At 43.4% G+C, this 13287-nt stretch overlaps 1 protein-coding gene across 1 annotated transcript in view; it reads right to left on the bottom strand.

The window, feature by feature from the left end:
- The window catches only part of LOC119429223 (myosin-7-like), a gene marked incomplete at its 5' end in the record, with an annotated part of 31682 nt that extends 19024 nt beyond the window's left edge, over nt 1-12658 (bottom strand). The window contains 19 exons of the mRNA XM_037696897.1: nt 81-130; nt 349-580; nt 775-932; nt 1016-1106; nt 1387-1532; nt 2022-2198; nt 2283-2525; nt 4005-4089; nt 4167-4337; nt 5165-5301; nt 5397-5520; nt 6191-6308; nt 6766-6853; nt 9540-9616; nt 9702-9834; nt 10319-10498; nt 10579-10749; nt 12310-12459; nt 12540-12658. Coding sequence (XP_037552825.1) covers nt 81-130; nt 349-580; nt 775-932; nt 1016-1106; nt 1387-1532; nt 2022-2198; nt 2283-2525; nt 4005-4089; nt 4167-4337; nt 5165-5301; nt 5397-5520; nt 6191-6308; nt 6766-6853; nt 9540-9616; nt 9702-9834; nt 10319-10498; nt 10579-10749; nt 12310-12459; nt 12540-12658 — 2650 coding nt within the window. The remainder of the gene's footprint in view (nt 1-80; nt 131-348; nt 581-774; nt 933-1015; nt 1107-1386; nt 1533-2021; nt 2199-2282; nt 2526-4004; nt 4090-4166; nt 4338-5164; nt 5302-5396; nt 5521-6190; nt 6309-6765; nt 6854-9539; nt 9617-9701; nt 9835-10318; nt 10499-10578; nt 10750-12309; nt 12460-12539) is intronic.
- Between the last annotated feature and the right edge of the window lie 629 nt (nt 12659-13287).

Below are 13287 nucleotides of genomic sequence, written 5' to 3'. Positions count from 1 at the left end.
CTGTTTTCTGTTCTTTATTCCACCTTAGGACCAGCAGTTAGCTAACAGATTGTTGTGCTACCTGGCTGTCTGCGCTCTACCTTGTATGTCTGTTGGCGGCGGTGCCATTCCACGCTGCGCTCTCCAGCTTCTAGCGGTGAACATTATATAAACTGTTGCATGTTGAAGTGTTAAAGCCGTTTTCTCTGCTAGTGTGGCGGTATATGGAAAAATTCATACCGGAGGGGAAATTACAACCAGTGTACCAGATGAACTGGTATACCACCCAGCACTATTTGTACCTTATCCACGTGACGGACACTAAGACAACTGACTTTTTAAAAACGTAGGTTTGTTGTTTGTTTGCACCTTTGTTCTGGTCAGTTGCTCTACGTTTGCAGCCAGGTCATCAGCCTCCAGCTTGATCTCAGTCTTTTCCTTCTCCAGTTTCTGTTTGGCTCTCTGCAGACCTTCGATCTGCTCGCTGAGCTCCACCACCGTGTCTGAGTGCTTCTTCCTCAGAGTGGCGGCTGTAGCTTCATGGTGAAGCCCCGCCTCCTCCAGCTCCCGCCGCATCTTTTGAAAGTCAGCCTCTCGCTTTCTGTTCAATACGAAATTATGTACAATTTTTAGAAATGGGAAACACTAATCCATTTAGCTACCAACTCTTCTGAACTGTCATTTATTCAAATTTAAATAAAGCAACCATACACCTAATTTTAATTTTAAAAAGCAACTATGGAAAATAACATTTAGTTTCTGGATTGGGCCTAAGTTAGCCTAATTTTAGACAACCTGTTGAGGGCGATTTGAGCAGCCGAGGCTCCTCCTGCCTCCTCCAGCTTCTCTCCCAGCTCCTCCAGCTCCTTGGCCATGTCGTTCCTCTGACGTTCAGCTTTGAGTCGCCACGCCCTCTCTGCCTCCAGCGCCTCCTCCAACTCCTCAATGCGAGTCTGCAGAACAATCAAAGCATGCTGAAGCAGCACCAGCGAGGAGGAAGATCAGTAAGCAGCATAATCCCTGTTCTCAGACCAACCTGAAGCTCCTTCATCCTCTTCTGAAGCTGAGCAGCCACACTCTGCTCATCCTCAATTTTGGCTTGAAACTGATCCAACTCAAAGTCTTTTCTTAAGAAGAGTAAAAGGTGAGAGAATAATGAACATTTTGACCCTAAGTGACTGGCTCTTGAGTCATTGGGTGCATTTGGACCAAGCAGCTCTAAGGACACTCTGCAGGTTATAAGGACCTATGTGTGATATTTCACAGTGTGGTTGCACAACACAGCTGCCAACTTGGCCACAGTAACCCCGATGCAAAAACAAAAAACCTACATCAAATGGTTGTAAGGATTTTGAACCAGTCCTCTGTGGTCCAAAAGCACCTAAATGGTCAATAAACAATCCTTACTTCTTCAGTCTGTCCTCCAGCTCTTCCTTCTGGTTCTCCAAGTCCTTCACTGAATCCATGGACAGCTTCAGATCACCCTCGAGTTTACGTTTAGTTCGATCCAGTTCGCTTCGTGCCCTCTTTTCCTGCTCTAAGGAAGCCTCAGCCTGCACAGAAGAAAGGATCAAAGGAATGTCCTTTCAGAAGCTAGACAATGTCAAACAGTATTTTGAAACTATAGCAAAAATCAAAGGTGTATCCTTTTACGTATAAACATTTGAAAGAAATGTACGTGTCCTAAAGAGCTGTCCAGATTTTATAAGAACTCTTAAAAGGACAAATACCCTATTTTTGGGACCTCCCAAAAATTTGTAGGTTGGGACCAAATGAACAGCCAAGGGGACACTTGTAATCTAGGGGTAGGGGCTCCTTCTAGTATTAAAGGCAGCTTAACTTATTTAACTCTCACACAAAGAGCTCCTAATTTTAGAAGAGAAATATCTTGAAGAATAAAAAAAGTTTATTTGCCTTTGATTCAACTTGAGAGGATTATCCCATTGTGGGTTTAACTGCCTCTTAGAAAACAGACCGCCCTGGAACTGGAAGTTATCATGTTCGATGTTAGAATTAAAGTTTCGAGGGACAATCTTCCTTACATTGTCCACTTGCTGCTCCAGTCGAGCTTTGGCTTTAGCCAGCATGTTGACCTTGTCCTCTTGCGCCTGGAGGTCAATAAGTGCCTGCTGGTGAGCCTCCAACAGGGCCGCTTTCTCTCTGCTCAAAGATGCAATGGATTCATCCAGAACACACATCTCATGTGACAGGTTCTTCACCTGGACAAAAGAAAGAAAGCCTCATAACCTGCACAAGAAGGAAGTGAATGAAACCAGCAGTAAGACGGCTGTGTGGTGCCACACCTTGGTTTCAACACTGTGTCGCTCTTTCTCTACTTTGGCCAGTGTCATCTCCAGGTCGTCAACATCTCTCTTTAGCGATGCCAGCTCGTCCTCCAGCTGACGCTTCTTGGATGTCAAGTTGGCAGTCACCTCCTCTTCATCCTCTAATCGCTCCTGCATCTCCTTCAGCTTTGACTCCAGGGAGATTTTAGACTGAATCAGTTGATTGCAGCGTTCCTCCGCATCCATTAGGTTGTCTTGCTCCTGAATAATTAGGATGAAAAAAATATATACAATACAGTGCAAAAGTTGTGCCCAAAGCTGGGCATGAGTCAGCGGAAGAATGATTCAATTTTGAAGTCATTTGTCAAGTTTTTGCTTAATCTGATTAAATATTTTCATATATATATATATATATACAGTATATGTATATAGATAGGGGCCAGCCTGACTGCTTTAAGTCTAACTTTTGCCTGCAAACAATATTTACACAACCAACTGTGTATTAATTATATGCTAAATAGAGTCGGACCGGTATGGAAATGTTGGCTATCTCTGATACCGATATTGGGAGGGGAAGGCTAATGTCGATAAACTATATATTGTCTGAATTATTTTTGCTTTGTCTACCCCCAAGATTCTAAGTAAACAGCTATTTTTAAACATGTTTTAACACTTGAAGTCTTGAAACAGTTTTCCTAACGTGCGTTCACATTTTCTATCCTCCACTTTTCACTATAAAGTTATCAAATATGTTACAAAAATGTAAATTAAATAAAGAAACACCTTCTCTGTTCATTGTTTCGACAGTCACTTATGGTGAAGGTCTCATTAGTACTGATCGCTGCAGGGTTTATTTATTTTTTAGAGAAGTAAAGATTTCAGACAAACGATGCATTTCACTGAAGACGACAAAGTTAACGTCACTAACACCGATATATTTTACCTCTACGTTAGAGTTATTGTTCTGGATAAAGTTTTACAGGCAATAGCCTATGATAAATGTTAGCTTGCTAATTTGAGGCACGTAGCTAATGACAAGCAGGTTGGAGGATTGAAGAGAAATTATTTTAGTTAATTTTTTGTTTTATTTTACAGATCATTTACAATAAACTTAAACTGCTGTGTTCAGCAAAATGTGCTCCACACTCAGCTCATGCCCAATAATCCAGGTTACAAATCCAACAACGTTTAGTCAGGTCATTTATGGGACTCCAGTTTGTTTGTGGCTTCTCAGACTGAAGAAGTCCTTCGGCTGAAGGACGAAACATCTCAGCAAAAAACGAAACCGTCCAGATGACCTGACTGAACGTTGGTGGATGCTACACAGTATTTAGTTGTTCCCTTCTTCGGCTGTGTGGAGTCAAGTAGCATGGCCATGACTTGAAAGTAGTCCGCATGCACCCTCTGCTGGATACATTGTACAATTACGCCATTTGCAAGTAAGGACACGGCTGGTTCCAGCATTTTGGGGGTGAAAATTAGAAGTGCTTATATGGGAGCATATTGGGACAATTATCACCAGAATATGTCCCCAAACGTCCATATTGGCCTAACATATCGTCCCTACCGATAAACCAGTTGGGCTCTAATGCAAAATGCACATAGTTGTAGAAAATTCAAGGCAATCTCTTTGTGTTCATCATGGGGGAATAAACAGTCTTAACAGCGTCGATGCACAGGCTCTAAATGTAACGAAACGTAGAAACGAAATGCATCACGGCTTCCTAAAATTTAACTCACTGCTTGAAGCTGTAGAGCCAAATCTTTTTTCTCTTGAACCAACACCACCTGCCGCTCCTCGGCCTCCCGCCGCTTCACCTCAGACCTGATGGGCACAAACGCAACCATCAGATACCATTAGAAGTCTGTCTCTGAGCAGCTCGTTTTAATCTGCAGACCAACCTTTCAAAGGCCTCTTTTAACTTGGCAAAGTCCTCTTTCAGCGCAGCCAGTTCCTTCTCCACTTGGGCGCTCTTTAGTAGTGGACGGAGCTTGTAGAACATCATCATCCATGGCCAAGTTCTAACTGAGAAGAATGCCCTGACGTTGAGCTGGATGACCATCAAAGCATCCCTGAAAGGAATAATTCAAACCCACAAAAGCTCAAAAAGACTAGACAGACAAGTCATTATTTAGTTTCATCATTGTTCTACCAACCGATTCTTCTCAACCGCTCAGTTTAGTTTAAGTAGAAAATTACAAACAGCTCACGGTATGTGTATTAAAAAATAAATAGGTGTTGAGATGTCTGAGAAAGAGCGAGATGATCCAGTTTAAAGCTGCTTCTCCACGGACCTGGCTTTAATCAGTTCGCATCGACTCAGCATCGGCCAATTGTGTCTCTGTTGCCTGTTCCTGCCCTGTTATTGGACCCGTCTCAGTCGTGGTTCCAAGCAAGACAAGCCGAGGAAGCGATTTTGACATAAGCAAACTGCAGCCGTTGACCGGCCCGTCACTGGATGAACCAAGGATGAACTTGCAAGCTCCTCCTGAAGCACCATTTTCAATCCGATCATTGCAGAACGTACTTTCCCGAGATAAAGATGGCGAACTGCAAACCTCATGTTTCACATGGACCAATGATGAGGTGCATACAGCGTGAGCTTGATGGAGCCATGAGGAACGAGCAAGTGTACCGAGAGGTGTCTGAAAAACATTCTTCACTTGAATGTATGAACAGTGCTGGGACAAATAAAAATATAAAGAAATCAGGCTGCCGCCCACAGAGTGACGGACACACTCCCAATGGAGACACACCTACACTTGAGTAAAACCCAATATAAAGTAATTAGAGTGGTACTTAAAAATGGAGATGCACCTAAAGATGTGGAGTTAACGCCCCCCAGTACAAGAAACATTAAGGTGGTCTTCAAACCTTTTGTTTTTACCCTCATACTGACCTCTTCAATGTCAAATCCTGTCGTTCGATCCTCATCAGCTTCCCTCGACACATGGCCTGAACAGCGGTGATGATGTGAGACAGGCGATGGTCTCTCATGTCCTCCAGCTGACCCAACAAACCAGCCTTAAAGAAAACCTAAAGCGGAGCAGGTTATATTTCAAAAACAGAATGTTATGCAACCATCAGGCAACCTAAACCAAGACAACGACATTAGTACGGGTTCCCTGTACCTTTGTATGTCCAAACTTGTACTGGGTGTGGTCTACATCAAGAGAGCCCAGGAGCTTCTCTGCAGCCTTCCTGCTGTCCATAAACGAGTCCTCGGGGATGGCAGAAGGGTTTAAGATACGGTAACTGAAACAATAACATGGGTTAATGAAGTTGAGGAGTGTAGTGGGTTGAAGTGAACATTGGACACAACTCAGTTATTTAAGGCGGACAAGTGGAAGATAAAAGATGTATTCAGTAGGCAGGGCGTTGAGGGGGCGGGGCACCCTCCTTGCATAATGGTAGGGGAAACACTGACTTTGAGAGCCTTTTTATGTCTGAAGAGTCGTTGCTTCAGACGACATTAGAAGTCTTCAAGGCATGAACTCCTCTGCAGTAAAACTAAAACAGTCACCGTAGCATTCCTTAAATGTATGTCTCCTGTGGCCTTGCATGTCAAAGATTAAAGCAAAGAGTTTAATCTGTTAGCACTCAGAGAATGTATTAAGAATGACTCTCAGCTGCTACTTTAGTGGAGTTGTTTTGCCCACCCCAAAAGGACTGTAATCAATTTATTAGAAAGTAATCATTAACTATACAGCTGATGGGCTGACTCCAAAGGCTTCACAGCTAATTAATCTGAGCAAACCAAATGTGTTTGTAACTAAATCTGGAGCGGTAGCAGCACTAACACTGGAGGTAAATTCACCCTAACACCACCACGCTAAAGTTCAGCTGTTTTTCATGGTGGCCGGTGAAAATCAGGGGTGGTTGTAGACTTTTGCACAGTAATAAAATGATCACATTTAGAACCCACCGCTGTTTGAACTCGGCGTACAGGAGACGGTTCGGAAAGCCCTTTCGGCAAATCCTGATTCCTTCGAGGACGCCATTACACCTCAGCTGATGGAGGACCAAGAAGGGATCTATCACACCTGGGAACAAAACATTTAGATAGTCCTATTTTTGTGGTGTTTAAAATATATAAAACACATCAGCCAGCGTGCTCATTGAATTGGTTCAGTGCTTCACTCGTTACCTGCTTGTTGAGGCTCACTGTCTCTTTGGGCAAACATGGACAAAACAAATGGTCTCATTTCTAGTTCTTGTGTTCAAATGTTAAAAAAGGTAAACACAGAACTTACCCGTAAACTCTAAAAGTTGGACTGTTGGTTGAAAACAAAACTATGCATAGGAAATAAACTAATTTTTTAATTTTTTTAAATTAGACCTTTATTTTACCAGATGAAATGTTTGAGGACATATGTTTAATTTCTGGACACCTAAATTTTCACAGAAGCTACCTTACGGCAGCAGTGATAAGAATATTAAAGGTAATTATTACCGTACAGTGTCTGGTTGTGATTTATCAGAAATGTTGGATTATTTTACCTGGATTCTTGGTCTCGTTGGGGATTATACAGCGGACAAAGTGAGGCTGAGTGCTGCGGAGGTTCGCCATCAGTTTATTCAGATTTTCCTGCAATTAAACCAAACAATGGTGATTAGCTGAATAATAATGTTGTATTACTTCTTGTACATTGTTTAGAAGCCAGGAAGTTCTGATTCTGGACTCATCTCATTAGAACAAGTTATTTTGACTCAAGTTGTTTACCATCAGTTTTATGATTTACACAGTACTGGGTAAAGTACTATAATCCCTTTAAATTGTATGAGAGTTGACTCAAAGTTATTTAAAGTTCACTTAAGTTACCTACTATACCCTTGTAAATAAAAACAAACAGTGACGTCTAAATTACATTGATGAATTTCAGAAGTGAACGCTCTCTTATACATGTCATAGAAATCAAACACCTTTTTGGCAAATGCCAAGTCTTTCCTATGTTGCAGGAATATGGACCTAATCAAGCCCAATAAAAATGTCAGAACCACTATTTATGTTTTTTTTAAAGACTAGAAAGTTTCACATACCCAAGGCCAGTTTATGATGCCAGGAACGCCTATGGCCTCACCTTGGCCTAACACGTGCACCTGACATTGACTACTCCACTAAGGTTTTTCTCTAAAGACTTTGATAAAACCAACTGTGTACTTCCATGCACTCGGTATTATTAGTTAATCTTTATTTAACCAGGAAAATCCCATTGCTATCACAAATCTCTTTTGCAAGGGAGGCCTGGGCCTGAGACAGCCTAACATGCAGGTTTTGGACTGTGGGAGGAAACTGGAGTACCTGGAGAGAACCCCTCCCAAACATGAGGAGGACATGCAAACTCCACACAGGAAGACCCAAGGTCCGTGTGGGGGATCGATCTAACATAGATCGAAACTAAGACCTGGCTGCGAGGCAACAGTGCTAACCACTGATCTGTTATGCTGCCTGAGCTACTGAGACATCCTCAAGCGTGGCTCCAGGAGGGTATCCTATATATATATATATATAATTTGCCCTGGGAGACCAGGAGCAGAGGGGTACTCAAACCCCTCCACCAGGTTAAGGTGGTGATTCTGGTGAAAATGGAGCTGAGCTGATGGCAAAGCTCAAGATTTATTGGTCTGCCTGTGTTCTAACTCTCACGTGATCATGACAAACGTGTCATGACCAAAAGAACATGACCTGGATCCAAGCTGGTTTCCCCTCCTGGATCCATGGCCTCTGGACTCCATTCAACCTTTATTTAAACAGGTTAGTCCCATTGAGCCTCGGGGACTCATTTAGAGAGAGAGACCTGTTTTTAACAGAGTGATGACAACAGTGGACAATCATAAAAAGCATACAAATTGAGAATAACAAATAAAAGAACATGGTATTAAAAAAACAAAAACAGTTAGGTTCAGTTCAATTCAAATTAAATTCAAAAATACTTTATTAATCCCAAAGGGAAATTATTTGTTGTTGTAACTCATTATCCTCATTTCATTAAGAGACGTTATAGATGCTGATGCTGTAGACAGGAAGGATCTCTTGTAAAGGTCCATCCCACAGTGGATCCTAAGAAACTGGCTGCAGATGCCGTCTGATCCGTCCACCCAGACTCAGCTGGCCTCTCGGTTCCCCCGGGCTGTAGGACCGCCCCAATGCCGAGCAGAACTCCTCCCAGAGCGATGACCACTCCTCCCAGCAGTCTGCCGAGCTCCTCTTCTCTGCGGACAGCCAACTGTAGGTGCTGAGGGACGATCCTGTCCTTCTGCTGTCATGAGCCGTGTTTCCTGCTAGTTCCAGGATCTCAGTGGTCAGGCACCCGAGCACAGCTGGCAGGTAGATGAGAATGCATCCACAGAACATCCTTTTCAACTTGTTTGAGATTTGGGGCTGTAGTTGAGATATTATTTGAGCTTTGAGATGTTAATCAGCTGCTGGTTGTAGAAAACTGCCTTGTTGCCATGGTTACGCATCATAACAAATGTCCAAAACTAAAAAAGTTTCAGTAAAAATCCTTCCAGCTGCACAGCATCTGATACCAGAGGAAACAGTCATCCAAAAACTGTGATTTACATCCAGAAAAAGAGGAATTAAAGTTTCCAAAAGCAAAATCTCAGAATGAAAGGTTGTAACACGATGTAGAATCCTGTCTGCATTGGTTTTTACCAGGATGAGAAAAGGGGTTCAAATGGACCAACCTGATTTATTTAGCTCTCAAAATAAAATTTCTGAACTCTGGTAGAGACTGAAAGAATGAGATCGTGGATCCAGGAGGTTGAAATGAGTTTCCTCTGCAGGGTAGCTGGACTCTCCCTTAGAGACAGGGTGAGAAGTTCAGTTATCAGGAGAGACTCAGAGGAGAACCACTGCTCCTCCACATCCAGAGGAGACAGCTGAGGTGGTTCAAACATCTGCTAAGGAAACTTCCTGGACGCCTACCAAGGAAGGTGCTTTGGACATGTTCGACTGAGAGGAGACCCCAGGGAAGACCCAGGACACACTGGAAACACTACGTCTCTCTGTTGTCCTGGGAACACCTTGGAGTTCTCCCAGAAGAGCTGGAAGAGGCTGTGGAGAGAGATGTCTGGACCTCCCTGCTCAAGATGCTGCCCCGAGACCTGAGTCCAGAACAAGTGGAGGATGATGGATGGATGGAAAATATCATTTCTGGACCTTTGGTACTTTTGAAAGTTTTTTAGCCCACGTTGTTTTGCTGTTTCTGTAAGCGTTGTTTAGATTTTGATCAGCTTTCGTGTTGCGCTGCCACATCTGTCGAACTCACCTTGTGCAACTGTGACACGGTCTGAAAAGACGCAGCTTTCCTCTTCCTGTGTTTGGTCTCACTCTTGTGTCCACTCGCTGAAACAACACAAACAGTTTAGCTCATCTTGTATAGTCGTTGGGAGTTTTACAGCCTGCTCCCTCAGAGGAGACGATTAGTTACCCGTCTCAGCGCAGATGTAATAATCAAACAGCCCAGCCATCAGTTTGCTGGAGGACTTCTGGAAGAGCGCCACCACGGTCTCATTCAGGGGATCTCTGTTCTTGTCCAGCCAGCCTGTGATGTTGTACGGCACCTTCACAACAAGCTTCGTGTTAGATACAGGTGGACTAGTTATTATCATTAGTTTAAAACTGTCTCCAAACAATATTATCATTTATCACAATAATGTCTGAGACAGTTAATCGCCCAACCAAATGTGTTATCGTGACAGGCCTATTACCAGCTTCCTCAACGTTTCCAGGCCAGATGGGGTGCTGCTCCTGCTTTTACTGAGCTAAATGTTTTTTATCTTCATGTGATGGAGGAACATCACTTCATATTTACCAAATTCAGACCCGTTCAAATGTCCCAAACTTCTAAACTAACACTTTAGACTCCATCTAGATGCCTCAGCTTTTAAATGAGCGTTCTTACAATGATCTTTAGTGTTACTACATAAGAAGCCCAAACTTGATGATTGTAATAAGACTTAAAGTAGATCATCCAGACCTTTGAAGCATCTCATGTAAGAGTCTGTAAACTCCTTCTGATCATAAGTAACATCAACTGCTACCCACCACTCCGGCGTAGTGAACCACCTCAAAGTGGGTCTCGTATTTGCGCTTCTTGTCAAGTCGTGGTCTCTGGAAGTTCGGGGACTTTCCCAGGTGGTGGTCGTACAGTTTGGTTTTAAAGCTGTGGTCTGTGGCTTTGGGGAACATGCACTCCTCCTCCATGATGGACAGAATCCCCATTGGCTAAACACAAAGATTCGTTAAGTGTATTTTCAACCACCCTGCATGTTTCCACTCAGTTCACAGATAGGAAGCAAACCCACCCTCTCTATGAGGTTAATGCAGGCCTGCAGGTCCAGACCAAAGTCTATGAAGGTCCACTCTATCCCCTCGGTCTTGTACTCCTCCTGCTCCAGGACGAACATGTGGTGGTTGAAATACTGCTGCAGCTTCTCGTTCGTGAAGTTGATGCACAGCTGCTCGAAGCTGTTTAACTGCAGGAAATGAGAAACTGCAGTTTTAGTTTCATTTTAAAACCAGGGCTATGACATTTATTTATCAGAAACTAAAAGACCTAGAGGCTTGTGTTGGAAACCCCTCTTGTCCCCTTTCGAGGAGCGAAAAGGGGGAATGGAAGTACCCTCCGTCCGTCCATGCATGTTGTGAGCACGGTAACTTTAAAAAATGGCTGCCATGTCCGTACGTCTGTATATATTCAAACTTAGTGAGTTGGATAACTTGAAAAATAAGCAACGTGCCAACTTCCATTTTGGTGTGTTTCTACAGCTAGGCGTAAGAAAGGTCCCAGTAGAAAATTGGGTTGTCACGACAAAATCGTAGCGGGCCACAGTCATACCTGTATGTAAACTGACCACCTCTGTCATTTGAGAAAACTGCTTTCTAGTTTTTATCACTTAAAAGTGTAGTTTTCTCAGAGAAATGGGGTGGCTGCAGATTAATGTGTGGTATTGACGTCCACCAGTGGCCAGCCCTTAGCTCCACCACTGCGCCTGCTGGTGGAGAAAACGTCTCCCTCTTCTCACCAGGATCCGTCACTCTCCTCCGCCTCGGACAAGAAACAACAAAAAACCTTCCTCTGTTCTTCTCCAGAGTAACTCCTACCCTCTTGAATATCCTGCACCAAAAACACATTTAGGTTTACTTCATTCCCTGTTCAATTCCAGTCTTCAAAACTCTAAACAATCACAGTTCAAACCCCTCAGCAACAGGAGACACCGTGCACCGCTTGTTACTTTAAACTTTCATCTGGAACAAATGCTCTTTTAAAAGAGTGTCATTTGAAGACTTTTCCACAAAGCAACTCTGTGCAGTGTATTTTTCTGAACAGGTCATGGTGAGTTGAGTTTAACTGATCTGTAAAACAAATCCACAATAAAGTCTCTTCAATCCTCCAACGTGCTTGTTGTTAGCTACGTACGTGCCTCCCAAGTTAGCTAGCTAAAGTTTAGATAACCTGCCTGTAAAACTTTATCCAGAACAATAAATCTAGCGTAGAGGTCAAATATATCGGTGTTGGTGACGTTATCTTTGTCGTCCTCGATGAAATGCATTGTTGGTCTGAAATCTTTACTTCCCGACAAAGAAAACTAAACTCTGCTGTGATCTAATCAGACCTTCACCAGACGTGACTGACTGTTGGAACAATGAACAGGAAGGCGTTTCTGTTTGATTCTTATTTTTGTAACACGCTTGATAACTTTATGGTGAGTAGTGGAGGATAGAAAATGTGAACGAAGGTTAGGAAGACTGTTCTTGTGACCAGTGCTCCACTTGTAAACCTGCTGTGGGACTACGTACAGCTGGATCTGATTAGCTTAGCTTCATGGTTGCTAACAGCTGCACTTAACCAAGAAGCCCCACTGCACTCGCTGCTTACTCAGATTCTTGGTGGTCGACAAAACTCAAACATTTCTAGCCATTATCGGTAATCGGCGGTCACCTTCCCCTTCCCAGTATCGCTGTCAACAAAAGCCAAAATTTCCATATCGGTCAGGCTCCAGTAAATGAAAGAGTTCCTGGTTTTTTGTCTTTACTTCAAAGATTTCGAATCCGGCGATGTCGAGAACTCCGATGAAGTACTGTCGGGGCAGCGAGGTGTATAAAGACGAGTTGATTCGACCCACGAGCCACTTGAACATACGGTCATAAGTGGCTTTGGCCAAGGCCGCCACGGCGTAGTTGACCTGCGGTCGGGCAGAACAAGGCGAGTTTAGTTTAAAGGTGGCTGGTTGAGATGGTTCACGGTGGTTGACGGACTGGTTACCTGCTCAACTGTCTGCCCTTTAACAATGAACTCATTCCCAACTTTGACTCGAGGGTTCAGCAGGCCTTTCAGCAGCTCTGAGGCACTGATGCCCATCAGGTACGCAGCCTTGTCCACACCTTAACACACAAAACACACGTGCTTCAAACTTTACTGAAGCATTGTAGTTATAAATCTGCTGTTGGAGTTTTTATCAAGCTGAGTCACACATGCATAAAACTTTAGGCTCAAATAAACTCTGTTTACCAGACAACTAGAAGAATTTCAATAGTTTCTCTTTTAGCAGCGTCCTAACACAGACACTCAGCTTGTTCCTGTTTGAATCGTGGTGTGGATCGATTTCAACGTATACCGTGGTGTCAACAAGTCACGTGTCAACAAGTCACGTGTCAACAAGTGTCAACAAGTCATGTGTCAACAAGTCACGTGTCAACAAGTGTCAACACGCATCAACAAGTCACGTGTCAACAAGTCACGGTGTCAACAAGTGTCAACAAGTCACGGTGTCAACAAGTGTCAACAAGTCACGGTGTCAACAAGTCACGTGTCAACAAGTGTCAACAAGTCACGTGTCAACAAATGTCAACAAGTCACGGTGTCAACAAGTCACGTGTCAACAAGTGTCAACAAGTCACGTGTCAACAAGTGTCAACAAGTCACGGTGTCATCAAGTCACGTGTCAACAAGTCGCGTGTCAACAAGTGTCAACAAGTCACGTGTCAACAAGTGTCAACAAGTCACGTGTCAA

The sequence above is a fragment of the Nematolebias whitei genome, unplaced genomic scaffold (genome assembly GCF_014905685.2).
Source record: "Nematolebias whitei isolate Nwh7 unplaced genomic scaffold, NemWhi1 Nwh_scaf_131, whole genome shotgun sequence".
In the NCBI taxonomy this organism is placed as follows: Eukaryota; Metazoa; Chordata; class Actinopteri; order Cyprinodontiformes; family Rivulidae; genus Nematolebias; species Nematolebias whitei.
Note: the sequence above shows the minus strand (reverse complement) of the source record. Positions and strands in the feature narration are given on the sequence as shown.